The 27,794-nt window shown below is 43.2% G+C and overlaps 2 protein-coding genes across 4 annotated transcripts; both read left to right on the plus strand.

Annotated features, from left to right (window-relative positions):
- The first annotated feature begins 4,270 nt into the window (after positions 1-4,270).
- On the plus strand, positions 4,271-10,629 carry LOC115178344 (zinc finger protein 239). Of its 3 annotated transcripts, none has more exons than XM_029739486.1 (3): positions 4,271-4,410; positions 4,865-5,057; positions 8,733-10,629. In XM_029739486.1, exons 2-3 carry the CDS (start codon positions 4,883-4,885, stop codon positions 9,488-9,490), a joined length of 933 nt encoding a protein of 310 aa, XP_029595346.1. In that variant the 5' UTR covers positions 4,271-4,410; positions 4,865-4,882; the 3' UTR covers positions 9,491-10,629. The 3 variants fall into 3 exon arrangements, with proteins under 3 accessions (XP_029595346.1, XP_029595347.1, XP_029595348.1); XM_029739487.1 differs by lacking the exon at positions 4,271-4,410 and adding an exon at positions 4,434-4,678; XM_029739488.1 differs by lacking the exon at positions 4,271-4,410 and adding an exon at positions 4,434-4,575.
- Positions 10,630-13,327: 2,698 nt separating this feature from the next.
- LOC115178336 (zinc finger protein 345) lies at positions 13,328-25,847 on the plus strand. The gene is made up of 3 exons (XM_029739474.1): positions 13,328-13,526; positions 14,330-14,514; positions 21,347-25,847. Exons 2-3 carry the CDS (start codon positions 14,346-14,348, stop codon positions 23,758-23,760), a joined length of 2,583 nt encoding a protein of 860 aa, XP_029595334.1. The 5' UTR covers positions 13,328-13,526; positions 14,330-14,345; the 3' UTR covers positions 23,761-25,847.
- The last annotated feature ends 1,947 nt before the right edge of the window (positions 25,848-27,794 follow it).

Genomic DNA, 27,794 nt, shown 5'->3' on the forward strand with positions numbered 1-27,794 from the left:
CATAGACTCCAGTAGAATTCAGTTGTGGATATTTTTTATACATGATTAAACTCAGTAGAAGGGCTGGTTTCTATTGACATCAAGTCTATTATGTCATGATCTGGATGGAACCAGTATTTAAAACAGGGTTTGGAACCTGAAAGTATTTTCCAATCATTTCGTTCTGAACAGAACCGTTATTGTTTTTTGTTCCATTCCAGCAAAGTAAAGTTCTGAACCGGTTAGAACCATTACACGCTGGGCATCTTGTTGTTATGACATGTATTATCTGAATTAGGCTCACAGAAGTACATCTACGAAGGAGCGGCTTCTATGATGAAACTTTGAAAATCTTTTAACTTCAGAAAGTTGGCTTTAACTAGCGTTGGACCAGAACTATCCCTTAATCATGACTCTCAGTTCCATTACAGTACAGATAATGCCTCCTAGAGTTTTGGAAAGCTAGGCCAGAGCTAGCTAACAAGCTTGTGTGTGCAGAACAGCACCAGAATTAAAATAAAAACATGTTTTACCTTTTTTGTAGTTAATAAATTCAATGTGAAACGTGATAACTATAGTATCCTTAACTAGCATTGAAATAGTTAATCAATGTTCTCTAATTAAACCTTTCTCCGTAATGTCTGAATCGCGCCTGTAATGTCAGTAGCTACAGTAGACTATGAAGGCTTCAGTGGGAGAGGAGGGGGAATGTAGCCTACACACACACAGGCAAAGATTTTCAGCAGGCAGACACTGGAATACATTTCTGAGTGCATAGGGACTGGAAAAAAATGTCTGGAATGTAAAATAACATTATTAACCAGTTCCCATGCTTTTAAAATAACTGTTCTGTTTTGGAACAGTATAGATCCCTTTCGTTGTCAGTTCTGGTTCTGTTCCTTGAAATTCCAGTTTTCTTTTCTGTTCCCTGAACTGGTTCCAACCCCTGGTTTAGAATATTGTAAAGTATCCATTAATTAAATAATAAATGCAAACAAACTGTAATCTTCTTCATTGAAGGTGGATGATGTTGGTAGATTGTCTTTATCCATGAAAAGTCAGTATTGTGTCATGGTGATGATAAATCATAAGAATAAAAGATGCCATACATTAATTGTTGGAATAATATAACATCACACTGCAGGCCTGTGTAGGATTATCTACTTTACGCACAGTCTCTTTTCTACTCATTCATCTGCCCAGAGAAGAGGCTACTCTGGTGAATGTCTGTGATGAATAAATAGTGGTGCTCGTTTAATAAAGTTAGATCAACGCTTAATAAAGTTAGATCAAAATCTAATTTTCAAGCTCTACCCGTAGATTTTGCGGTGACGTAGTGTCCCGATGAGTGACAGAACACTGAGCCAATCACGGAGCAACTAGAGAACATTACCAATTACCATTACCAATGCTTCGTATTTTCCGCTGGCTGTCCCACCACCACAGAAGGCACTGAGCTAGGCTGAAACACCTGCATTTTGGAGCTGCCTTACTCAAGAAAGCAAAAAAAGAGACCAAGTTTGTATGTGGCTTTATTAACTCAATGTTTTATTCATTTATTTTACATTGTTTGCAAACTGAAATGTGACACGTATTAATGCCAAAATAACATGCAAAACAGGCAACAATAAAAAAAATATATATATACACATACAGTACCAGTCAAAAGTTTAGACACACCTACTCATTCCAGGGTTTTTCTTTATTTTGACTATTTTCTACATTGTATAATAATAATGAAGACATCAAAACTATGAAATAACACATATGAAATCATATAGTAAACAAAGACGTGTTAAACAAATCAAAATATATTTTATATTTGAGATTCTTCATAAGAACGCAGCACAACTCTGCAGTTACCCAGACTTGGGAGGGCGAAAACTCCCTATTTTCAGCCACAGACTAAAAAAGTGATGTATCTGTCAGATGGCCAAAATATGCACAACTACTACAGCTGATATGACACTCACAAACATTTATTGCAGTGCTCCATTAATCCAGACCAGACACAGTCAGCAGGATTAGGGTCATGGCAGCAACACACTAGCTGTATCCTATCCACATTAAGACTTCGGGTTTTCAGAATTTGTATTCAAAATAAAAGTCCGGGGGAAAACTTTTTTGCAGCTTTGCATAGGGCATAATGTTAAAATGATGTAAAAAAAACAATCGGACCAGCAACACTCTGTATTATTCAGTGCCCCATGAAATGACACCATATGTACACTGAGTGTACAGAACATTAGGAACACCTTCCTAATATTGAGTTGCACCCCCTTTGGCCCTCAGAACAGCCTCAATTTGTCAGGGCATGGACTCTACAAGGTGTTGAAAGCATTCTATAGGGATGCTGGCCCATGTTCAATCCAATGCTTCCCACAGTTGTGTGAAGTTGGCTGGCTGTCCTTTGGGTGATGGACCATTCTTTATCTACACACAATACCCCATAATGACAAATCGAGAACAGGTTTTTAGACATTTTTGCAAATGTATTAAAAATAAAATACAGAAATAGCTTATTTACATAAATATTAATCCTTGAGATGTTTCTACAACTTGCAGTCCACCTGTTGTAAATTCAATTGATTGGACATGATTTGGAAAGGCACACACGTGTCTATATAAGGTCCCACAGTTGACAGTGCATGAGAGAGCAAAAAACAAGCTATGAGGTCGAAGGAATTGTCCATAGAGCTCCGAGACAGGATTCTGTCGAGACATACATCTGGGGAAGGGTACCAAAACATTTCTGCAACATTGAAGGTCCCCAAGAACACAGTGGCCTCATCATTCTTAAATGGAAGAAGTTTGGAACCACCAAGACTCTTCCTAGAGCTGGACGCCCGGCCAAACTGACAACCATCTCTGCTGCCCTCCACCAATCAGGCCTTTATGGTAGAATGGCCAGATGGAAGCCACTCCTCAGTAAAAGGCACATGACAATCCACTTGGAGTTTGCCAAATGGCACCTAAAGGACTCTCAGACCATGAGAAACAAGATTCTCTGGTCTGATGAAACCAAGATTGAACTCTTTGGCCTGAATGCCAATCGTCACGTCTGGAGGAAACCTGGCAGCATCCCTACGGTGAAGCATGGTGGTGGCAGCATCATGCTGTGGGGGTGTTTGTCAGCGGCAGGGACTGGGAGACTAGTCAGGATCGAGGGAAAGATGAACGGAGCAAAGTACAGAGAGATCCTTGATGAAAACCTGCTCCAGAGCACTCAGGACTTCAGCCCGGGGTTGAAGGTTCACCTTCCAACAGGTCAACAACCCTAAGCACACAGCCAAGAGAAAGCAGGAGTGGCTTCGCGACAAGACTCTGAATGCCCTTGAATAGCCCAGCTAGAGCCCGAACTTGAACCCGATTGACCATCTCTGGAGAGACCTGAAAATAGCTGTGCAGCAACGCTCCCCAGCCAACCTGACAGAGCTTGAGAGAATCTGCAGAGAAGAATGTGAGAAACACCCAAAATACAGGTGTGCCAAGCTTGTAGTGTCATACCTAAGAAGACTCGAGGCTGTAATCGCTGCCAAAAATGCTTCAACAAAGTACCTAGTAAAGGGTCTGAATACTTATGTAAATGTATTATTTAAGTTTTTTAGTTTTAATAAATGTGCAACATTTTCTAGAAACCTGTTTTTGCTTTGTCATTATGGGGTATTATGTGTTGATGTGGGAAAAGACAAGGGATCTGAATATTTTCCAAATGTTCTGTACACAATCCATGTCTCAATTGTCTCAAGGCATCAAATTTCTTCTTTAACCTGTCTCCTCCCCTTCATCTACACTGATTGAAGTGGATTTAACAAGTGACATCAATAAGGGTTCATAGCTTTCACCTGGTTTCACCTGGATTTATTTCACCAGTCTATGTAGGCCGTCCTTGAAAAATAAGAATTTGTTCTTGACTTGACTAGTTAAATAAAGGTTACACGTATCAAATTTCACCTGGATTTACTTCACCAGTCTATGTCATGGAAAGAGCAGGTGTTCCTAATGTTTTGTACAATGGATTGGGTGGAGTAAAAGGCCAGCAACACGCCATATAATTTAGTCTCCCATGTATTCTACAGACCCTACTGAGTATTCCCTAGTGCAGCACCTAGAATAGTTTTCACTCTATCAGCCAATACCAGGTCTGGGCAATTCCAGTCCTCGGGGGCCTGATGGGTGTCACACTTTTCCCCTATCCCTAGCGTTTAGACACTTTTTTTCTATATCATGAATAAATAAGTGTTATTGACACTTTTCTACTATTACATGGGGGGACTTTTATTTTTGAAAATTTCCGAAATTCCGTGACCCGGAAGTACTTCATTAATGTTGCTGACGAGACGCTGATGTCGGCAGGTGGATGATTGATTCTGCTAGCGCTCTCACTGGATCTCCTCAACCAAACAAGTAGCTAAATGAAATCAGTATCAGGTAGCCTACTGCTAACATTTTCAATGTGAGCTTGTAAATTTGGTCTGTAAACTAACGCATTCCATGAATCGTTAGTGGTTGCCGCGGCCTGGCTTTGTTGTTATCCAACCTAGCTAGAACAACACTCCAATCCAACCCGTTTGTGTAGCTAGCTAACTAAATTCAGTGAGAGTTGAAATGTGTCTTTATTTTATACTTAGCCAGCTATCGTTGCATTTTGAGTAAAATGTCTAGTGAGGAATAAGCTAGCTGGCGGTTGGCTTTGTAGGTAGGTAGTTAGCTAGCTAAATTATCTTGACCAACCGTTGCTAAACTAATTGGCTACCGGTTTGTGTTAATCCCTGTTGGACGGGATGAGTTGTTAGCTATTTTAGTTATATATATATTTTTGGAACTATCCCACGATCAAGGTTTGTGAAAATCCCCCTGAACTCGTTGGGTCTCCTCTTTTTAGATCCACCTCTAGCTGACCATGTCTGAACCGGGTTCTGGCTGTGGCGTTCCCGCCCAGAGAAGCTCACAGCGGGGTCCAGAGATGGTGTCAGTGAGGCTGGAGGACTGTAATCAAACAGTGGAACTCAATGTGATTGTCAAAGAGGAGGAGGAGGGAGACAGCGAGGACAGAAACAGTGACTCCGTTGACTCAGGTAAATTCAGGCTAACAACATCATCTTTGGGTTATAAAAATCAGGATCATTGAATTAACCAGCTAATTTTGATTAACAACCCCCACATTACCGTTGATTTTCTGGTACATTAAGAAATCTAAACTTATATGTGTGTTTTGGGTTGTTGAGTCAAATTACACCATGCCAATATCAAGCATCAAGTTATTTCTGAATATTTAAACAAGTTTGTATTTGGATTTATTATGGATCCCCATACTCTTCCTGAGGTCCAGAAAAATGAAGGCAGTTATACATTTTAAAAACATTACAATACATTCATAAGAGTTTTCACAACATACTAAGTGTGTGCCCTCAGGCCTCTACTCCACTACCACATATCTACAACTCAAAATCCATGTGTACATGTGTGTATGCATGTGTCTATGATTGTTGCTTCACAGTCCCACCTGTATAATAGGGTGTATTTTATCCGTTTTTTTTATTATTTCAGTGAAATACGGAACCGTTCCGTATTTTATCTAACGGGTGGCATCTATAAGCCTAAATATTGCTGTTACATTGCAGAACCTTCAATGTTATGTCATAATTATGTAAAATTCTGGCAAATTAGTTCTCAACGAGCCAGGCGGCCCAAATTGTTGCATATACCCTGACTCTGTGTGCAATGAACGCAAGAGAAGTGACACAATTTCCCTAGTTTAATATTGCCTGCTAACATTAATTTCTTTTAACTAAATATGCAGGTTTAAAAACATATACTTGTGTATTGATTTTAAGAAAGGCATTGATGTTTATGGTTAGCTACACATTGGTGCAACGACAGTGCTTTTTTTGCAAATGCGCTTGTTAAATCACCCATTTGGCGAAGTAGGCTGTGATTCAATGAGAAATTAACAGGCACCGCATCGATTATATGCAACGCAGGACAAGCTAGTTAACCTAGTAATATCATCAACCATGTGTAGTTAACTAGTGATTATGTTAACATTGATTGTTTTTTAAAAGATAGTTTAATGCTAGCTAGCACCTTACCTTGGCTCCTTGCTGCACTCGCATAACAGGTAGTCAGCCTGCCACGCAGTCTCCTCGTGGAGTGCAGATTGTTATGAAAACTTGAAATCGGCCCCAATTTATCGGCCATTCCGATTAATCGGTCGACCTCTAGTATGCATCGGTGTCCGAGCTGTGTGCCAGTAGTTTAAACAGACAGCTCGGTGCTTTCAACATGTCAATAACTCTCACAAATACAAGTAGTGATGAAGTCAATCTCTCCTCCACTTTGAGCCAGGAGAGATTAACATGCATATTATTGTCATGACTGTCCTGATCAGGTCAGGGTACAGGAGACCACCACCCTACAGATTATCTCCCAAACCCCCAACAGAGGAGGAGAGATCTAGGGGTCTGAAGATGTGGGGGTTTTATGACACCTCACGCCCATAATAGAACTTAGGCCACAGAGAAATTCCTTTGTCCTAACAATGGAGAACTGGCCTCAGAACATTAAACATGCAATAAAGGGACTTTGGAACAATGGTTTCCGTCAGCCACAATGGTGGTTATGACGAAAAGTGGAATATTAAAATGTATGTAACTTTTGTATTTGTTTTTAAAGGTTAAGAGATGACGTTATTATGAAAACACTGTACCTTTAAGAGTTTTCCCCGTATGTGCCTGATGTTTATACATTATACGTTGAGTGGAAAATATCCAAATCAAACAGAATGTTTTGGTAAAGATGAAATGTGAAGTTAGTGTCTAAAAGTGGAATATTAAAATGCCTTGCCCCTTTACTTGGTCCGCCCAGAGAATTGCCCTAAAGGCTGTTACACCCACTTCTGACCCGAGGGTATAAGACAGGAGAGTGAAGAATTAATTAGGAGACTATTGACCCCAAGCTGCAGCTAAGGTCTAACAAAGTCGACGAACCCCAAAACGAAACACAAGGTTGAAGACAAAGAAATATTTTTCTACACGAGCTACGGACGAGTAGCTGTGTCTAAGCGGGTGAATTCAAGCCGAACCACCCAGCCTCCACTCTCCATTGAATCGTGGTATCGACCCCGTTCGGGCCGAAGCTGTGAGCTCTGAGCTACAGAGCTGTCTGTCCTCAGAAGACCCCTTTCAGATCAAGGGCGAGGGATCAGACCATTTAGCCAAGAAGGACACTGACATCGTGAGGACAACCAGAGAGTTGCGCCGGAGAAGTGCGTCATTTAGAAGCCTAAACGACCCACGCGGAGCTTCCCACCTGAGACCTCCAACACGTAATTACATCATTATATTCTGACCCATAAGAGCGGCAGTTCGGGGCGAGGCTAGTTAAATAAGCATGGCTGACAAATGAACCCAAATGTATATTTCTCTCGTGTACTTCCTTTATTTCTCTCTCTTTAAAATCCCCATTTTGGGTAACAAGCGCCATAGTGTGTTGGCCCGTTATACTAAGTCCTAATCAATAGCTAGACTGTGTTTTGTGTATGTGTATTTTTATCATCATTTTAGCTTGCTAGTAAATAAATAATCAACTAAGATTGGTGTGGTAAATTCAGTGGTAAAGCCCGGGTCCGTGCAGATTCCCGGATTGTACGACGTTCAGATTATGAGACTGTAGAGGAAATTGATTAATTTAGCGACTGTTGTAATCGATATTCTGATATCCTTTGAGTTAATTTGGGAAATAGAAACTCAATCAAAACAATGTTCCCATGGTGCCCCAGGTTAATGAGTTAATAATTGCTTGATTCATTGCTTAATTCATTTAATCACGCAATTATAAACCGTTAATCATTCGATGAGCAGCAGTCGTCACATTAACTAATACAACGTCACGACATTATTAATGCTCTCTGTGTACATCCAAAGACCAGCTGTGCTGCCCTGTTCTGAGCCAATTGCAATTTTTCGAAGTCCATTTTTGTGGCACCTGACCACACGACTGAACAGTATTCAGGTGCGACAAAACTATGGCCTGTAGGACCTGCCTTGATGATAGTGTTGTTAAGAATGCAGAGCAGCGCTTTATTGTGGACAGACTTCTCCCCATTCTAGCTACTGTTGTATCAGTATGTTTTGACCATGACAGTTTACAATCCAGGGTTACTCCATACAGTTTAGTCTCAATCTGCTCGATTTCCACATTATTCATTACAAGATTTAGTTGAGGTTTAGTGAATGATTTGTCCCAAATACAATGCTTTTGGTTTTTGATTCCTTGCCACCTATTCTGAAACTAACTGCAGCTCTTTGTTAAGTGTTGCTGTCATTTCAGTCGCTGTGGGAGCTGACGTGTACAGTGTTGAGTCATCCTCATGCATTGACACACTGGCTTTACTCAAAGTCAATTAGACCATGCCAATATCAAGCTTAAAGTTATTTCTGAATATTTAGGCAAGTTAGCTGGCTAACTCATTGATCCTGCTTTGTAGTATACCCCTCCGGCTTCTGAATGTGGGAGGGTGAGTGCCAAAACAAATGTCTGTCCAGTACTCACCAGTGTGCAATGCATTGTAATTTATCTCTGTGTGATACAAAGCAACAAGCCCCTTGTAAAGTCTGTTAAGGCTCTGTTAATGTACACGCCTTCCAGCTCACATCCCACCAAATTCATGTTGAATCCTGCATTTTTAAACCCAAAAGCCTTTGTTTCCGCTCTGTCTGTTTCTTACCCAATATGTGTTCATATTCTTACAGGAGAGAGCTCCAACCCAGGCTCAGACAGCAAGCCCAGTCCCATAGCATCAGGAAACCGCAGACAGAAGCCCCAACCCTGCTGTAGCGACAGTTGTATTTATCCAACTCGCCACAAATCACACCAACAAACTCCCAAAATAAATAAGACTTACTTTTGCCATCAATGTGGGAAGAGTTTTCAGACACCAAGCAAGCTAAAGGCTCACCAGAGAATGCACATTGGAGAGAATCCTTACCCCTGCTCCCAGTGTGAGAAGAGCTTCAATCATTCAGGAAGACTTAAGGACCATCAAAGAGTACATACTGGGGAGAAGCCTTACCATTGCTCTCTTTGTGAGAAGAGTTTCAGTCAGTTAGGAAACCTGAAGACTCATCAGAAAAATCACAAGCCTTACCACTGCTCCCAATGTGGGAAGAGTTTCAGTGAGAAAGTAAAACTTACGGGACACGAGAGAGCACACAATGGAGAGAAACCTTACCACTGTACCCAATGTGGGAAAAGCTTCAATTATTATTCAGTACTTAAGGAACATCAAAGAGTACATACAGGGGAGAAGCCGTACCATTGCACACTTTGTGGGAAGAGTTTCAGTTGGGCAACAAACATAAGGAATCATCAGTTAAGACACATTGGAGAGAAACCTACATGTACTCTCAATGTGATTGTCAAAGAGGAGGAGGGTGAACAGAGACACATTAAGGCAGAAGAGAGAGAAGTTGAGGTAGAGGAGAGAGAGGTGAAGGAAGAGGCTACATAAGCTAACTCCATAGGAATGTAAAGGCACACCTCCTATCCATTGCAATGCTGTCTTCTGTGACAGCCCTCAATGGTGCTGCCCATGCCCTATCTCTTAAAGAAATCCATATCTATTCTACTTCTATAAGTGTATTGGAAGGTAGAAAATAAACTCAAAAAGGTACATACCACCACCTACTTTGTTAGTGTACAAAGCCAAGATTGGTGATTTACTGCCAGCTGCAGTTATGGAACGTTATCTCCATATAATTAATTGGTTGATCCCTCCTGCTGACCTGGATGGAATTCTGTGATCCTTCCTAAACGCATAAGGGGACCACGTTAGAAACAAGTGATTTTCGCTTTAACGTGTTATCCACTGGATTGTACTCTGTGCTTGTTTTTTCTCAGTAAATCAATCAATCAATAGTAAGTCCCACCCAGTTGACTACTTTAAAATGTTGAAAACCCTCAATGGCGCTGCCTGTAAGCCTTCTATCCACCTCTATGGTGGAGAACAAAGTGCTACTGGATATGTATGACACAGTCCACTTTAAAAACATATTTGTGTTTTCCACCCCGGTTTACCTGAGACAGGTAGTAAAGTTTTAATTTCTCTCTCTACTGGCCCTGGTGTATTCCATATACATTGCACGAGGGACAATGGAGGGGGAGGAACACGAAGTGCTGCTGGATTTATACGACACAGTCCCTCTCAAAAACTAAACATATTTGGTTAGTAGAGACCTTAATGAATCATTTCCGACCCACTTTAACTGAGACAGGTCCTACAGACAGGTCCTACAGACAGGTCCTACAGACAGGTCCTACAGCCCAATATTTTCAACATTGTATTTTTCAATATTGGTCCTAAACAGTTGTCTTTGAAGCAATATTTTTTTCTCTCCATACATAACTTATTGCATTTTCTTATTAGCACGATAAAGGTGGCCATTGATTAAAATTGAATATCTTTTGAATCATTTATTGATATTGTAATTAGTTGAAATGCAGTGGCTTTTTATTTTATTTATAGATTTTTTTTGTGTGAAGGTGTTAAGAATGTGTATTTAATTGACCTGCCTGATAAAATCAAGGTAAATAAACTCGTTATACGAGAGTGATGTCACTGTTTGTGCTGCTGGCAGAACAAAGGTCAAACTGTGTGGTTTGTAATGATTCTGTGAACTTGTAGATCAAATATCCAAAAGGGTGCTAAAACATGAATCAATAGATTCTCCACTGGGTAGAGGTGAGGCTCAATGTAAGATCAGAGACATGTTGGTAGATGTGTGGCAGAAGGGTTTGGATTCAGAGACCAAGGGCCGGCATTTATATGGCCGCCAAAGAAAGGTTGGTGGACCAAGAGTCCAAGGTCAGACTAGGACAGAAGAGCTGGCTCCCTCAAAAGGAAGATTGGTGGACCAAGGCCAGACTAGGACAGAAGAGGTGGCTCCCTCCAAAGGAAGATTGGTGGACCAAGGTCAGACTAGGACAAAAGAGGTGGCTCCCTCCAAAGGAAGGTTGGTGGACCAAGGTCAGACTAGGACAGAAGAGGTGGCTCCCTCCAAAGGAAGGTTTGTGGACCAAGGTCAGACTAGGACAGAAGAGGTGGCTCCCTCCAAAGGAAGATTGGTGGACCAAGGTCAGACTAGGACAAAAGAGGTGGCTCCCTCCAAAGGAAGGTTGGTGGACCAAGGTTCCAAGGTCAGACTAGGACAGAAGAGGTGGCTCCCTCCAAAGGAAGATTGGTGGACCAAGGTTCCAAGGTCAGACTAGGACAGAAGAGGTGACTCCCTCCAAAGGAAGATTGGTGGACCAAGGTTCCAAGGTCAAACTAGGACAGAAGAGGTGGCTCCCTCCAAAGGAAGATTGGTGGACCAAGGTCAGACTAGGACAGAAGAGCTGGCTCCCTCCAAAGGAAGGTTTGTGGACCAAGGTCAGACTAGGACAGAAGAGCTGGCTCCCTCCAAAGGAAGGTTTGTGGACCAAGGTCAGACTAGGACAGAAGAGCTGGCTCCCTCCAAAGGAAGGTTTGTGGACCAAGGTTCCAAGGTCAGACTAGGACAGAAGAGGTGGCTCCAATACCAAATCGTCCCCTAAGCCCTGCACACCATGTACTTGTGTAGATCTGAGAGGAATTGATAACACTGTAGAGGGGAGAGACCATTGTTAATTGAATTCATCATTCCATTTGGTTGGCCTTCATGTGAATGGTTTGTGTCTGGACTTTATGGTTTTCTTGCATTGTTGTAAATACAGTGCCTACAGTGCTTTCAGAAAGTATTCATACCCCTTGACTTATTCCACATTTTGTTGTATTACAGCCTGAATTCCAAATGGATTAAAAACATTTATCTCACCCATCTACACACACTAACTCATAATGACAAATTGAAAACATGTATTTAGAAATGTTTGCAAATTTAGTGAAAATGACATTTCAGATTAGCCTCAGCTAGCTAGCTATGTAGCTGTTTAGCTTTCTAGCACATTCACTCATTTGTTTGTAAACAATAAAACAAGCTAGTTAGCTACCACATGTTATTGTCAGACTGTCAATAGAATAGATAGCAAAGCAACATAAAATGACAAGTAACAGTCTAAAAACCACTTGAGGGCAAATACATCTGATTTGTACCTTTTCAGACACAAATCGCATGGCCAGGAATCAGACTTGTATCTGACTTCAAATCACCTACGAAGGTGGTTTGAAATGTGGCTTGAAATATCAGATTCCATGTGCTTTTTTGGCTGTTCAGACTGCAGGAAAAATAACAGATTCTAATCAGATATGCAAAAAAAAATGGATTTCAGTCACTTCAAACTGCCAGTGTGAACAAGGTTTTAGACCAGCAGCAGCCAGGGGAAAAACATGGTAGGGAAGAGGATGATTTACGTGACAAAGACTCAGGCCCAAAACAAGTTAAGCCACCCCAGAATCCACTTGGCCGTTTTGATTGCAAAACTAAAGACACAGAGACAGCAACAGAAGAGTAGATGATGGAGAGACACCAGACAAGACACAGAGAAAGCAACAGAAGAGTAGATGATGGAGAGAGACACAGATAGCAGCAGAAAATACAGAGAAAGTGACAGAACAGGGCAGATGGAGAGAGAACATAGGTGGGTTGAGCACACAGTAAACTGTATTACTTCAAGCTGCTCTATAGATTCTAATTACACTGAACAAAAATATTAATGAAACATGTAAAGTGTTGATCCCATGTTTCATGAGCTGAAATAAAATATCCCAGACATTTTTGACAATCAGATTGGCTCATTAGACAAGTCAGAGTCTATGTTTGAAGTTGTTGAGTGGTTTTTGGCAATACACTGTAGAGTAGAGAGTGTTCCAGAGTAGAGAGTGTTCCAGAGTAGAGAGTGTTCCAGAGTAGAGAGTGTTCCAGAGTAGAGTGTTCCAGAGTAGAGAGTGTTCCAGAGTAGAGAGACCCACAGTAGCTACTGTAATTGAGTACTGGTAGTTTCTGCTGTGGCAGGTGGGAAGGTGCACCATCTCTCTAAATTAATCTCAAAGTGCACCAAATTCATGCATTTAGCTGTTGAAATTCCTTTTTTTTGTCGGGGTAGAATGCCTCCGGACTTCCTACTGGCTTTGGGCTAAGACCCCAATGTCTTAAAATCCTATATATTTCTAAATATTTTTTAAATGAACCTTTATTTAACTAGGCAGGAGAACAAATTCTTATTTACAATGACGGCCTACACTGGCAAAACCCGGACGACGCTGGGCCAATTGTGCACCGCCCTATGGGACTCCCAATCACGGCCAGTTGTGATACAGCCTGGATTCGAACCAAAGTATCTGTAGTGATGCCTCTAGCACTGAGATGCAGGGAGTTATACTCCAGTCTAGATGGTGGCGGTAATGCAACGTGTATTGGATGCCAACCGCCGTTAAACCACATCGAAGAAGATCCCGTCATACAGATGTGTTAATACCATATAGAATAATACATTGAACGATTCTGATTGCTCTCACTGGATCTCATAATTTGCATTTACATCCAAACAATTACAGAAAATTAATTGTTCAGGTATTTACATTTTAAATGTGACCTTGTAGTTGGGTATGTAAACTAACGCATTCCGTGGATTTGCAGTGGTTGCCGCGGCCTGTCTTTGTTGTTGTTTTCCCCGCAAGTTAGCCATTAGTCAGCTAGATAGTTCGTTAGTTACAACCTCCAATCCGTTAGTATAGCTAATGTTAGTTAGCTAACTCCAGTTCAGGGTAACGGTTGAAGTGTGACTTGCGTTTGGTAGCCAGCTATCGTCTCATTGTGAGCAAAATGACTAGCGAGGAATTAGCCAGCTAGCTAAATTAGCTGGACCAACCGCTGCTGAGCTACCTGGCTACCGGTTTATACTAAAATCATTCCATGAATCTGCAGTGGTTTCCACTGCTGGGCCTTGATGATGTTGTCCCAGCTAGCCATGAGCGATTAGCACGCTAGATAGTTAGCTACCTACACCCCTCCAACCCGTTTCTTAAGCTAGGTAGCTAACTCCAATTTGTAAGTCGCTCTGGATAAGAGCGTCTGCTAAATGACTTAAATGTAAATGTAACTCCAGTTCAGGGTAACGGTTGAAGTGTGACTTGCGTTTGGTAGCCAGCTATCGTCTCATTGTGAGCGAAATGACTAGCGAGGAATTAGCTAGCTAGCTAAATTAGCTGGACCAACCGTTGCTAATGGATACCGATTTATGCTAATCCCTGTTGGACGTGATGTGTGGTTAGCTCGTTTAGCAAACGTTACATATGTGTTGTCTTTTCTGTAGCAATCCCACGAAAGATCTATTTGTGAAAACCATCCTGAACTATTTGGGTCTCCGCTTTTAGATCTACCCAGCCTACCATGACAGAGCCGGGTTCTGGCAGTGGTGTTCCAGCCCAGAGAAGCTCACAACAGGGTCCAGAGGTGATGTCAGTGAAGCTGGAGGACTGCAGTCAAACACTGGAACTCAATGTGATTGTGAAAGAGGAGGAGGAGAGAGAAATCAAGGAAGAAGAAAACAGTGATTCAGGTGAGTTCTGGCTGTCTTTTCCCACTAGCACAGACTTTGCTGATAGCTACTTTATTGAGGAAACATGCACTTACTATGATTGAGAAATGTGGTGGTCTCACCTACTTAAGATAGATGCACTAACTGCAAGTCGCTCTGATTAAGCGCGTCTGCTAAATGACTAAAATGGAAAATGTTCAGACTTACATCCTCTTTGACTTGAGTTAAGCCTCTGTTTGGGAGGGAGGACGAATTGCTTTATCCCCAAACATTATAATACTTTATATATTTCATTTGTGTTATCACTGTGTGATTCAAAGCAACAAGCCCCTTGTAAAGCCTTTCTTTCAATGCTCTGTTAATGTACCAGCCCTCTGGCTCACATCCCAACAAATTAAAGAGCAACTGAATGCAAAAAACAACTTCTCTGGTTGAAAATGGCTTATGTGGCATCGATATTAGTCAAACATTTATTCCACTTTCAATATTGACTAAAGTCTAAGTAGGATAATTTTGGTAATAAAGTATATTCCAAAACAGTTGTGAGATTTGTGTAACTGAGGTCATCACGACATACATGAGGGTTGTGTTTGGATTCCAATCGTGCCCCACTAACACAACAGTGGTAGTAGACCTGATCACTGACAACAAAGCCTATAGGGAGGAGGTCAGAGACCTGACCGTATTGTGTAAGGACAACAACCTCTCCCTCAATGTGATCAAGACAAAGGAGATGATTGTGGACTACTGGAAAAAGGCGGACCGAGCACGCCCCCATTCTCATCGACGGGGCTGCAGTGGAGCAGGTTGAGAGCTTCAGGTTCCTTGGTGTCCACATCACCAACAAGCTAACATGGTCCAAGCACACCAAGACAGTCGTGAAGAGGGCACGACAAAACCTATTCCCCCACAGGAGACACAAAGATTTGGCATGGGTCATCAGATTTTTACAGCTACGCTATCGAAAGCATCCTGACGGATTGCATCACTGCCTGGTATGGCAACTGCTCGGCCGCAAGGCACTACAGAGGGTAGTGCGTACGGCCCAGTACATCACCAGGGCCAAGTTTCCTGCCATCCAGGACCTCTATACCATCGGTGTCAGAGGAAGGTCCTAAAAATTGTCAAAGACTCCAGCCACCCAAGTCATAGACTGTTCTCTCTGCTACCGCACGGGAAGCAGTACCAGAGCGCCAAGTCTAGGTTCAAGAGGCTCCTAAATAGCTTCTACCCCCAAGCCATAAGACTGCTGAACAGCTAATCAAATGGCTATGCAGACTATTTGCATAGTCTGGGTAGCCATTCCCTTCTAGCTGCCAACCGCCTTGCTCCGAAGCACCTTTCACTCACATGGCTCTCTCAGATATCTCAATTCTTATTAGCCAATGCCCGTCACGTGATCGGGTCCATCTCACAGTCATCGCAGCTCCGAGGTAGGCTCCTAGCGAAGACCGACACATCGGGGTAGGCTGCTGGCGAAGGCCGACACATCGGGGTAGGCTGCTAGCGAAGGCGGACACATCGGGGTAGGCTGCTAGAGAAGGCCGACACATCGGGGTAGGCTGCTAGCGAAGGCGGACACATCGGGGTAGGCTGCTAGCGAAGGCGGACACATCGGGTAGGCTGCTGGCGAAGGCGGACACATCGGGGTAGGCTGCTGGCGAAGACCGACACATCGGGGTAGGCTGCTAGCGAAGGCGGACACATCGGGGTAGGCTGCTAGCGAAGGCGGACACATCGGGGTAGGCTGCTAGCGAAGGCGGACACATCGGGGTAGGCTGCTGGCGAAGGCGGACACATCGGGGTAGGCTGCTGGCGAAGGCGGACACATCGGGGTAGGCTGCTGGCGAAGGCGGACACATCGGGGTAGGCTGCTGGCGAAGACCGACACATCGGGGTAGGCTGCTGGCGAAGACCGACACATCGGGGTAGGCTGCTGGCGAAGACCGACACATCGGGGTAGGCTGCTGGCGAAGACCGACACATCGGGGTAGGCTGCTGGCGAAGGCCGACACATCGGGGTAGGCTGCTGGCGAAGGCCGACACATCGGGGTAGGCTGCTGGCGAAGGCCGACACATCGGGGTAGGCTGCTGGCGAAGGCCGACACATCGGGGTAGGCTGCTGGCGAAGGCCGACACATCGGGGTAGACTGCTGGCGAAGGCCGACACATCGGGGTAGACTGCTGGCGAAGGCCGACACATCGGGGTAGACTGCTGGCGAAGACCGACACATCGGGGTAGACTGCTGGCGAAGACCGACACATCGGGGTAGACTGCTGGCGAAGACCGACACATCGGGGTAGACTACTGGCGAAGACCGACACATCGGGGTAGACTGCTGGCGAAGACAGACACATCGGGGTAGGCTGCTGGCGAAGGCCGACACATCGGGGTAGGCTGCTAGAGAAGGCCGACACATCGGGGTAGCCTAATGGCGAAGGCCGACACATCGGGGTAGGCTGCTAGAGAAGGCCGACAAATCGGGGTAGGCTGCTAGAGAAGGCCGACACATCGGGGTAGGCTGCTAGCGAAGGCCGACACATCGGGGGATACAACGGTCTTATCAGATTCCAAGACGCATATTGAAGATGTTAGACGAAATATCCACTTTTTGGTCGACAAGATGAGTAACGAACAGGCTGCTAATTTTACTATGTCAATGTACTATCCTCCCATAGTACAAAAGTTGACCTATTCTATTGGTCAGCTTGTTGTTCTGTGGGAGAAGTAAATATTCCAAACCAGACTATGAGACAGTTGTGGGGTGATAGATCCCAAATGAATCCAACCACTGTACATCAGAATACCCTTTAATAGCAATGAGGCTGATCAGAATGTTTAGTTACATTTTTTTTGTAAAGTATTATTTCTTCACGTTATAAGCTCAGCAATGTGCACACGGCAGTAAATCAAATAAAATGTTATTGGTCACACACACATGGTTAGTAGATGTTAATGCGAGTGTAGCGAAATGCTTGTGCTTCTAGTTCCGACCGTGCAGTAATATCTAACAATTTCACAACAACTACCTTATACACACAAGTGTAAAGGAATTATTAAGAATATGTACATATAAATATATGGATGGGCGATGGCCGAACGGCATAGGCAAGATGCAGTATATGGTATAGAGTACAGTATATACATATGAGATGAGTAATGTAGGGTATGTAAACATTATATAAAGTGACATTGTTTAAGTGACTAGTGATACATTTATTACATCCAAATGTTAATTATAAATTGGCTAGAGTTGAGTCTGTATGTTGGCAGAAGCCACTCAATGTTAGTGATGGCTGTTTAATAGTCTGATGGCCTTGAGATAGAAGCTGTTTTTCAGTCTCTCGGTCCTAGCTTTGATGCACCTGTACTGACCGCGCCTTCTGGATGATAGCGGGGTGAACAGGCAGTGGCTCGGGTGGTTGTTGTCCTTGAGGATCTTTTTGGCCTTCCTGTGACATCGGGTGGTGTAGGTGTCCTGGAGGGCAGGTAGTTTGCCCCCAGTGATGCGTTGTGCAGACCTCACTACCCTCTGGAGAGCCTTACGGTTGTGGGCGGAGCAGTTGCTGTACCAGGCGGTGATACAGCCCGACAAGATGCTCTCAATAGTGCATCTGTAAAAGTTTGAGTGTTTTTGGCGACAAGCCAAATTTCTTCAGCCTCCTGAGGTTGAAGTGGTGCTGTTGCGCCTTCTTCACCACACTGTCTGTGTGGGTGGACCATTTCAGTTTGTCCGTGATGTGTACGCCGAGGAACTTAAAACTTTCCACCTTCTCCACTCCTGTCCCGTTGATGTGGATAGGGGAGTGCTCCCTCTGCTGTTTCCTGAAGTCCACGATCATCTCCTTTGTTTTGTTGACATTGAGTGTGAAGTTATTTTCCTGACACCACACTCCGAGGGCCCTCACCTCCTCCCTGTAGGCCGTCTTGTTGTTGTTAATCAAGCCTACCACTGTAGTGTCGTCTGCAAACTTGATGATTGAGTTGGAGGCGTGCATGGCCACGCAGTTATGGGTGAACAGGGAGTACAGGAAAGGGCAGAGAACGCACCCTTGTGGGGCCCCAGTGTTGAGGATCAGCGGGGTGGAAATGTTACCTAGGGGCGGCCCGTCAAAGTCCAGGACCCAGTTGCATAGGGCGGGGTCGAGACCCAGGGTCTTCGAGCTTAATGACGAGTTTGGAGGGTACTATGGTGTTAAATGCTGAGCTGTAATCGATGAACAGCATTCTTACATAGGTATTCCTCTTGTCCAGATGGGATAGGGCAGTGTGGTTGCGATTGCTTTGTCTGTGGACCTATTGGGGTGGTAAGCAAAATGGAGTGGGTCTAGGGTGTCAGGTAGGGTGGAGGTGATATGATCCTTGACTAGTGTCTCAAAGCACTTCATGATGACAGAAGTGAGTGCTATGGGGCGATAGTCGTCTAGTTCAGTTACCTTAGATTTCATGGGAACAAGAACAATGGTGGCCCTCTTGAAGCACAGCAGAATGGGATAGGGATTGATTGAATATGTCTGTAAACACACCAGCCAGCTGGTCTGCGCATGCTCTGAGGACGCGGCTAGGGATGCTGTCTGGGCCGTTAACACGTTTAAATGTTTTACTCACGTTGGCTGCAGTGAAGGAGAGCCCGCAGGTTTTGGTAGTGGGCCGTGTCAGTGGCACTGTATTGTCCTCAAAGCGAGCAAAGAAGTTTAGTTTGTCTGGGAGCAAGACATTGGTGTCCGCGACGGGGCTGGTTTTCTTTTTGTAGTCCGTGATTGACTGTAGACCCTGCCACATACGTCTCGTGTTTGAGCCGTTGAATTGCGACTCCACTTTGTCTCTATACTGACGCTTAGCTTGTTTGATTGCCTTGCGGAGGGAATAGCTACACTGTTTGTATTCGGTCATGTTTCCGGTCGCCTTGCCATGATTAAAAGCAGTGGTTCGCGCTTTCAGTTTTGCACTAATGCTGCCATCAATCCACGGTTTCTGGTTGGGGAAGGATTTAATCGTCACCGTGGGTACCAGATCACCGATAAACTCGCTCACCGAATAAGCGTATACATCAATGTTATTGCCCGATGCTATCCGGAACATATACCAGTCCACGTGATCGAAGCAATCTTGAAGCGTGTAATCAGATTGGTCGGACCAGCATTGAACAGACCTGAGCACGGGCGTTTCCTGTTTTAGTTTCTGTCTATAGGCTGGGAGCAACAAAATGGAGTCGTGGTCATATTTGCCGAGGGAGGGCTTTGTATGCGTCACAGAAATTAGAGTAGCAATGATCCAGAGTGTTGCCAGCCCGGGTCGCGCATTCAATATGCTGATAAAATTTAGAGAGCCTTGTTTTCAGATTAGCCTTGTTAAAATCCCCAGCTACAATAAATGCAGCCTCAGGATATGTGGTTTCCAGTTTACATAGTCCAATGAAGTTCTTTCAGGGCCGTTAAGGTGTCTGCTTGAGGGGGATATACACGGCTGTGATTATAATCGAAGAGAATTCTCTAGGTAGATAATGCGGTCGGCATTTGATCATAAGGAATTCTAGGTCAGGTGAACAAAAGGACTTGAGTTCTTGTATGTTGTTATGATCACCCCACGACTCGTTAATCATAAGGCATAGATAGATGTTTGTTTCTGTCGGCGCGATGCATGAAGAAACCGGATGGGCTATAAGCTCAGTAATGTTCACACGGCAGTAGGCTATAAGCGCAAATGTTCCAAATTGCATTTAGCGTTTATGGTTAAATAGTTTTAAAAAATGTTGACTGCCTCCGCTCAGATTGCAAGGTGGGTGATGTTGCGGTGCTCAACAGTCACTGGTTTTTCTCTCCTATCTGAATGAACAGTGCCTCTGGTATGACAGAATCAAGCCTTTAGACCTTAATATTAATTATCCTTCATTATATTTGTCAAACATGACAGGCATTAGTCAATACCATAGTCTATCACCTACACTTTGACGTGTAGGATAATTATTTCTGACATACACTTATGTTTTTCTTAACCAAAAGAAACACTAGCTCTTCTGTTTTCAAATTAATTTGTCTATTTTGGTTAATTGCCTTGGTGCCCTGGCAGATTGGGCACCTCTTGAAAGCCAAATGGCCTTGCCCCTTAACATCAGGAAACTCCAGGCCTGGTGATCACTCCAGTCTGCCATTGTTTTGGGCAAATGGGGAATTGAGACGATGCACACTTGTATCCCAACTGCCACTTGTCAATATTCCAAAATTCCCATTTGCGAACATCTTGTGTCCCGCCACGACCTGTTTTATAACATAATTCGCTATGAAACACTGCCAGACTTACACACTCTGGTAATAGATAGCTGTAGTTGAAGTTGTAAGAAACAAAACGGTACCGTAGCACATGTGTCGCCAGTGACTTGATAAGCTGATTGAGCTAACGTGGCCTGCCTGCTCAATGTACCTGCTTCATTGACAAACACAGAGATGGAACTTGGCTGGCTGGCTAGCTAGCTAGTGATTCTAGGAACTAATAAATGTGATTGGTGAAGGGTATGGAACCCTGGTCTCTGGTGGGGAGTCTTAAATGTGATTGGTGTAGGGGAGTTTTATCACTACATCACGGCTCTCCACTAATTACAGATTTCTTGATTCATCTGAGATTATTTTGAGGAAGTGGTAGGATATGTTGTTGCTACCGTGACTCAAGAGGGACAAACAACAGTAACTGCCAGAGTAGGATATTCGAACATAACTCACCCACATCAAACCACACCCTGAAAACCGATATCTAGTTTTTTCAGCCGTTATTTATGCTTAATTCCTGCATTTCTAAGCCTAAAAGCCTTTGTTCCTCTTTCTGTTTCTTACCCAATATGTGTTCATATTCCTACAGGAAAGAGCTCCAACCCAGGCTCAGACAGCAAGCCCAGTCCCACAGCATCAGGAAATCATAAACAATGCAGACAGAAGCCCCAACCCTGCGGTAGCGACAGCTTTATTTGTCCAACTCACCTCAAATCACTCAAACAGACTCCCAAAATAAAGACATACCTCTGCTCCCAATGTGGGAAGAGTTTCAGTCGGACAGGAGACCTAAAGAGTCATCAGAGATCACACAGTAAAAAGAAGCCTTACCACTGCGCTCGATGTGGGGAGGGATTCACTCAGCTTGGAAGTCTAAAAAGTCACCAGAGAATACATACTGGGGAGAAGCCTTACCACTGCTCCCAGTGTGGGAAGAGCTTTAATCGTTCAGGAAACCTTACAGAACACCAAAGAATACATACAGGGGAGAAGCCTCACCACTGCACCCAATGTGGGAAGCGTTTCAGTCGGGCAGGAATTCTAAAGAATCACAAGAGAACTCACACAGGAGAGAAACCTTTCCACTGCTCTGCTTGTGGGAAGAGTTTTACAAGAGAAGTAAGCCTAAAAAATCATCAAAGAGTACACACTGGAGAAAAACCTTTCCACTGCTCCACATGTGGGAGGGGTTTCAGTGAGAAAGTAAATCTTAATAGACACGAGCGAGTACATAGTGAAGAGAAGCCTTACCACTGCACCACATGTGGAAAGAGCTTTAATCATTCAGGAAGCCTTAAGGAACACCAGAGAATACATACAGGGGAGAAACCTTACCACTGCACTGAGTGTGGAAAGAAATTCCGTTTTGCAGGAGATCTAAAAAATCACCAGAGATCACACAGTAGGGAGAAGCCTTACCACTGCGCTCTTTGTGGGAAGAGTTTCAATCAACCCGGAAACCTAAAGAGTCATCAGCGAATACACATAGAAGAGAAGCCTACCTGTACTGTCAATGTGATTGTTAAAGAGGAGGAGGGCGAGAGGGAAATCAATGATAAGGTAAAGAGAGAAGTTGAGGAAAGTAAAGGTGTAGTTGACCCAGGTACATCAAGACTACCTGGTCGTGGGAGTTACCCCTGCCCTCAATGTGGGAAGAATTTTAGTTCCTCAAGTAATCTAAAGAATCATCAAAGAGTACACACTGGAGAGAAACCTTTCCACTGCTCAGCATGTGGGAAGCGTTTCCGTGAGAAAGCACACCTTAAGAGACACGAGAGAGTACATAGTGGAGAGAAGCCTTACAACTGCTTCGAATGTGGGAAGAATTTCCGTATGGCAGATACCCTACAGAAACACCAGAGAATCCACACAGGAGAGAAGCCTCACCACTGCTCTCTTTGTGAGAAGAGCTTTAATCATTCAGGAAGCCTTAAGGAACATCAAAGAATACATAGTGGAGAGAAGCCTTACCACTGCTCTCTTTGTGGGAAGAGCTTCCATCATTCAGGAACCTTTAAGAAACATCAGCAAAGTCACATTGGAGTGAAACCTACCTGTAATCTCAATGTGATTGTCAAAGAGGAGGATGGTGACTGTACTCTCAATGTGATTGTCAAAAATGAGGATGGTGACTGTACTCCCAATGTGATTGTCAAAGAGGAGGATGGTGACTGTACTCTCAATGTGATTGTCAAAGAGGAGGAGGAAGACCCAGATACATCAAGACTACCAGATTGTGGTCGTTACCCCTGTTCTCAATGTGGAAAGAATTTTAGTTCCTCAAGTAATCTAAAGAATCATCAAAGAGTACACACTGGAGAGAAACCTTTTCACTGCTCTGCATGTGGGAAGAGTTTCAGTGAGAAAGCAAACCTTAAGAGACATGAGAGAGTACATGAGAAGGAAAAGAGAGTGGTTGAGGAAGAGGAGGAAACTAGTGGTGTAGTTGACCCAAGTACATCAAGACTACCTGGTCGTGGGAGTTACCCCTGCCCTCAATGTGGGAAGAGTTTCAGTTCCTTAGGTAATCTAAATAATCATCAAAAAGTACACACGGGAGAGAAGCCGTACCACTGCACCCAATGTGGGAAGAGTTTCAGTGAGAAAGCAAACCTTAAGAGACATGAGATAGTACATAGTGGAGAGAAGCCTTACCACTGCACCCAATGTGGGAAGAATTTCCGTGTGGCAGATACCCTACAGAAACACCAGAGAGTCCACACAGGAGAGAAGCCTAACCACTGCTATTTTTGTGGGAAGAGCTTCGATAATTTAGGAAGCCTTAAGGAACATAAAAAAATACATAATGGAGAGAAGCCTTACCACTGCACTCAATGTGGGAAGAGCTTCAATTATTCAGGAAATTTTAAGAAACATCAAAGAATACATATTGGAGAGAATCCTACCTTTACTCTCAATGTGATTGTCAAAGAGGAGGAGGAAGATGGAAAAGAGAGAGAAGTTGAGGTCGAGGAGAGAGTAGTGAAGGAAGAAGCTACATAAGCTAACTAGGAAAGGATGCTGTCTTCTGTGTCAGTATGGGATTGGGCAGCACCATTGAGGGTGATCTCCATTTTAAAATAGTCCATATCTTCTATTTCTATGAGTGTATTGGAAGGTAGCAAATAAACTGAAAAGGTACATACCACCACCTATTTTGGTGGAGTGTGTATAATCTGAACAGGTACAAAGCCAAGGTTGGTGATTTATTGCTACTTGCAGTTATGGAATGTTAACCAATTCATTGGTTAACTCCTTCTGCTCACCTGGATGGAATTATACATTCCTTCCTTAACCCACAGGAAGTCCCACCATTTTGACTACTTCGAAATGGTGAAAGTCCTCAATGGTGTTGCTCATTAGACAATACAGTGGAGAAGCCTCACCGTTGCTTTCATTATAGAAAATCTCTTATTCACTAAAGCATTTGATATATATTTGTATAGAAACTGTGTTCCAGGACACAGATTCATGCTGGGAGTTCATCTGACCGTGGGTTGTCGACAATGCCGCTTTTAAAGGCAAATTCCGACATATGCAGTATTTACCGTGAATAAGATATACGCGATAGTGGGAACATTGTCTTTAAAAGTCGGATTGAATCCCAGCTTCTGTCTAGTCATGGTGAAAACATTACATCTTTCTTCCATTTATTTTCTTCCATTTAGCAGAAGCTTTTATCCAAAGTGATTTATTCTGGATGCATAGCACAGACAACAAACAATATCTAACACATTAAAGGACCAATCCAAAGTTGAACCAATAACAAAGCGAAGCACCCTTGTTTTGGTATAAAGCTTAGGGATGGACCTGGAGAAATGTAACCACTTTCACATTAATAGACAGAGCTACGGACTGACCATTCATGATCTCAAAATGATCATTATAGCTATGGACTAACCATCCATGATCTCAAAATGATCTGCTATGGACTGACCATTCATGATGTGATAATGATCTGCTGTGGACTGACCATTCATGATCTGCTATGGACTGACCATTCATGATCTCAAAATGATCTGCTATGGACTGACCATTCATGATGTCATAATGATCTGCTAGGGACTGACCATTCATGATGTCATAATGATGATTTTAGCTTTGGACTGACCATCCATGATCTCAAAATGTTCATTTTAACCATGTTTTGGGCTATACAGGGTTTGTTTACATTTACAATGTTTCCAAACACTGGAGGAAAACAAGCTTATATTTTGGGGTTCTGATGGAGTGTGACAGTTGAAATAATCTCATGAGGGATTATAAATGAATAGTTTTCAAGAATCAATAGCGATATACAGTATCATTCATTTATAAGTCTAAAAATGTATGTTACAACTGCAGATCGCCCCTTTAAAACACTACAGTATCATAACATATTTACATATCATTGCAACAGTTCACAGTAACAGAGGTCAGATAGCCCTACAGTTTACGTTGTTAAACAATGTTTCTGCTTTACTTTTTAAACTGATGAGTGAGATGTGTAAAGGCACATTGGATCACTATTATACGTTGTACAAGGCCATTGATAAGTTGATCTAAAATACAACCTGCCCCGCCGCCTTCCTGTTGAAACGAGTAGTACAGCATCAAGAGAAGAATGCCCTGTGGGCTATCCTATTGAATACAAAATATGTCCATTGAATCATCCCGCTGGGCACAGACGTCAGTTCAACGTCTAGTTTTAATTCATATTTGGTTGTGAGTTCAACGTGAAATCAACAAAACATTTCACCATGTCATTGGATTTAGGTCAAAAGTTTTAGTGAATTTTTTAAAATTAGATTCCCTTACATTTAAATACTGTTTTCAAATCCAATCAGTTTTCCATGTTGACTCAACGTCATCGCGTTGAAATTTTTGGTTGAAATGACGTGAAAACAACGTTGATTCAACCAGTTTTTGCCCAGTAGGATTATGACAGAATTCAGACATTATTTTTTAAGCTCAGGAGAAGGGCTGGTATGGATTGACATCAGAAGTAAACAATATGAGTGTATTGTTATGTCATAATCTGGATGTAATCTGTGTGTAAAATATTGCCAAGTATCTTTGAATTGAATTATAAATACAAACAGAACAAACTGTGTAATGCCTCTTCTTCATTGACATTGTATTGTGTTGGTTGGCATGGCACCCACAACAATGCCTCTTTGTACACTTTCAGGGAGGTCAGGAAAATGGCATCCCTTGAGAGGGCAAGAACGAGATGTACGTTAGGAGAAGTGCAATATTATCATAAGGAAAGGTTCCCTAACTGGCGGCCCGCGGGTGGTTTTCTGAGCAAAATGTTTATCAGCTCCAAGCGATTTTCATTTAAGAAATCTGTTCAAGTATTCCCACGCATAATAGAGAGAAACATGGGATCGTATACAAATGTAAGCTAGGCTTGAAATTGTTTGTCAAACATATGTTTGGGCTTCTTGCGGTCAATTTGCAATTATGTTCCTGCCCCCCGACCATCCGCTCAAGAAAAAAATCGGCCCACAGCTGAATCTAGTTCATGATCACTGTCATAAGGAGAGGTATACTTGAAATACGGAGGAGGGGAAAAAGAAAGGCAGAGGTCAAAGAGAGGGAGCTTCAGTTGGTTAAAAATGCTGGGGAAAAGAGAGATGGTTTGTTAAAGAAGAATGGTAGAAAGTGTAAGCAGAGTGAGCTGAAGACAGGAGGAGAAATGTGAGTTAATGAGGGCGAAGTATCAGAGGTGGTAGGTGTGGGGAAGTTCTCGGAGCCCGAGGCACTGAGGGTCAGGATAAAGATCAATCTGTGACAGTAGGAGTGAAGTTTTAGAAAAAGTTGGACTCTTGCCTTTTGGCTGATCCATTAGTGGTTTCAGGGTGGGTGAAAACAGAGTTGGGTACTGTGGAATCGGTGAGGGTAACCAGAAGTGGTCTTGTGATAAATGTTTGTGCTTCTGCTGGTCAGAGGGAGCAGGTGCTCCGTGTTAAACGAATGGGGGCAAGAAATGTGAATCGTTTCTCTCTCAAGAAAAGAACACCATTGAAGGGAGTTATTACTGAGGTAGCAGTAAATGTGAAGGGAGTTATTACTGAGGTAGCAGTAAATGTGAAGGGAGTTATTACTGAGGTAGCAGTAAATGTGAAGGGAGTTATTACTGAGGTAGCAGTAAATGTGAAGGGAGTTATTACTGAGGTAGCAGTAAATTTGAAGGGAGTTATTACTGAGGTAGCGGTAAATGTGAAGGGAGTTATTACTGAGGTAGCAGTAAATGTGAAGGGAGTTATTACTGAGGTAGCAGTAAATGTGAAGGGAGTTATTACTGAGGTAGCGGTAACTGTGAAGGGAGTTATTACTGAGGTAGCGGTAAATGTGAAGGGAGTTATTACTGAGGTAGCAGTAAATGTGAAGGGAGTTATTACTGAGGTAGCAGTAAATGTGAAGGGAGTTATTACTGAGGTAGCAGTAAATGTGAAGGGAGTTATTACTGAGGTAGCAGTAAATGTGAAGGGAGTTATTACTGAGGTAGCAGTAAATGTGAAGGGAGTTATTACTGAGGTAGCAGTAAATGTGAAAGTTGACCAACTGAAGGGGAAGATTCCCAGTGTTTGTAATGTTTGGTGCGATGCAGACAGAGTGGCATGAGTGGTGAAACAGAAGAGTCATAGTCTGTCGTTTTGATATTGAGTCTTTGCCCGACCAAGTGATGTTAGGATATTTCAGTTATACCGTACAAACTTTTGTGCCGAATACATTATGCTGTTACAGGTGTCAAGCTTATGGGCATGTGGCAGCAGTGTGTAGGAGGGAGGTTCCTAGGTGTGAGAAGTGCATGAGACAAAGGAATGTGTAGCTTTGGGGAAAGTAGTGGTATGTGTTAATTGTAGGGGTGCCCATGGGGCCGGGGATCAGAAATGTCCTGTGTGAGAGAGGCAGGTTGAGGTTTCCAGGGTTAGAATAGTGCAGAAGTTGTCATATGCTGAGGCAGTGAAGGAAGTAGAGGAAGATGGGTCAAGGGGGAGGGATCCTGAGAGGAGTGTTAGTAGTAGATCTGTACCAGTAGAGGGATAGGC

Source organism: Salmo trutta, chromosome 38 (assembly GCF_901001165.1).
Source record: "Salmo trutta chromosome 38, fSalTru1.1, whole genome shotgun sequence".
Taxonomy (NCBI): domain Eukaryota; kingdom Metazoa; phylum Chordata; class Actinopteri; order Salmoniformes; family Salmonidae; genus Salmo; species Salmo trutta.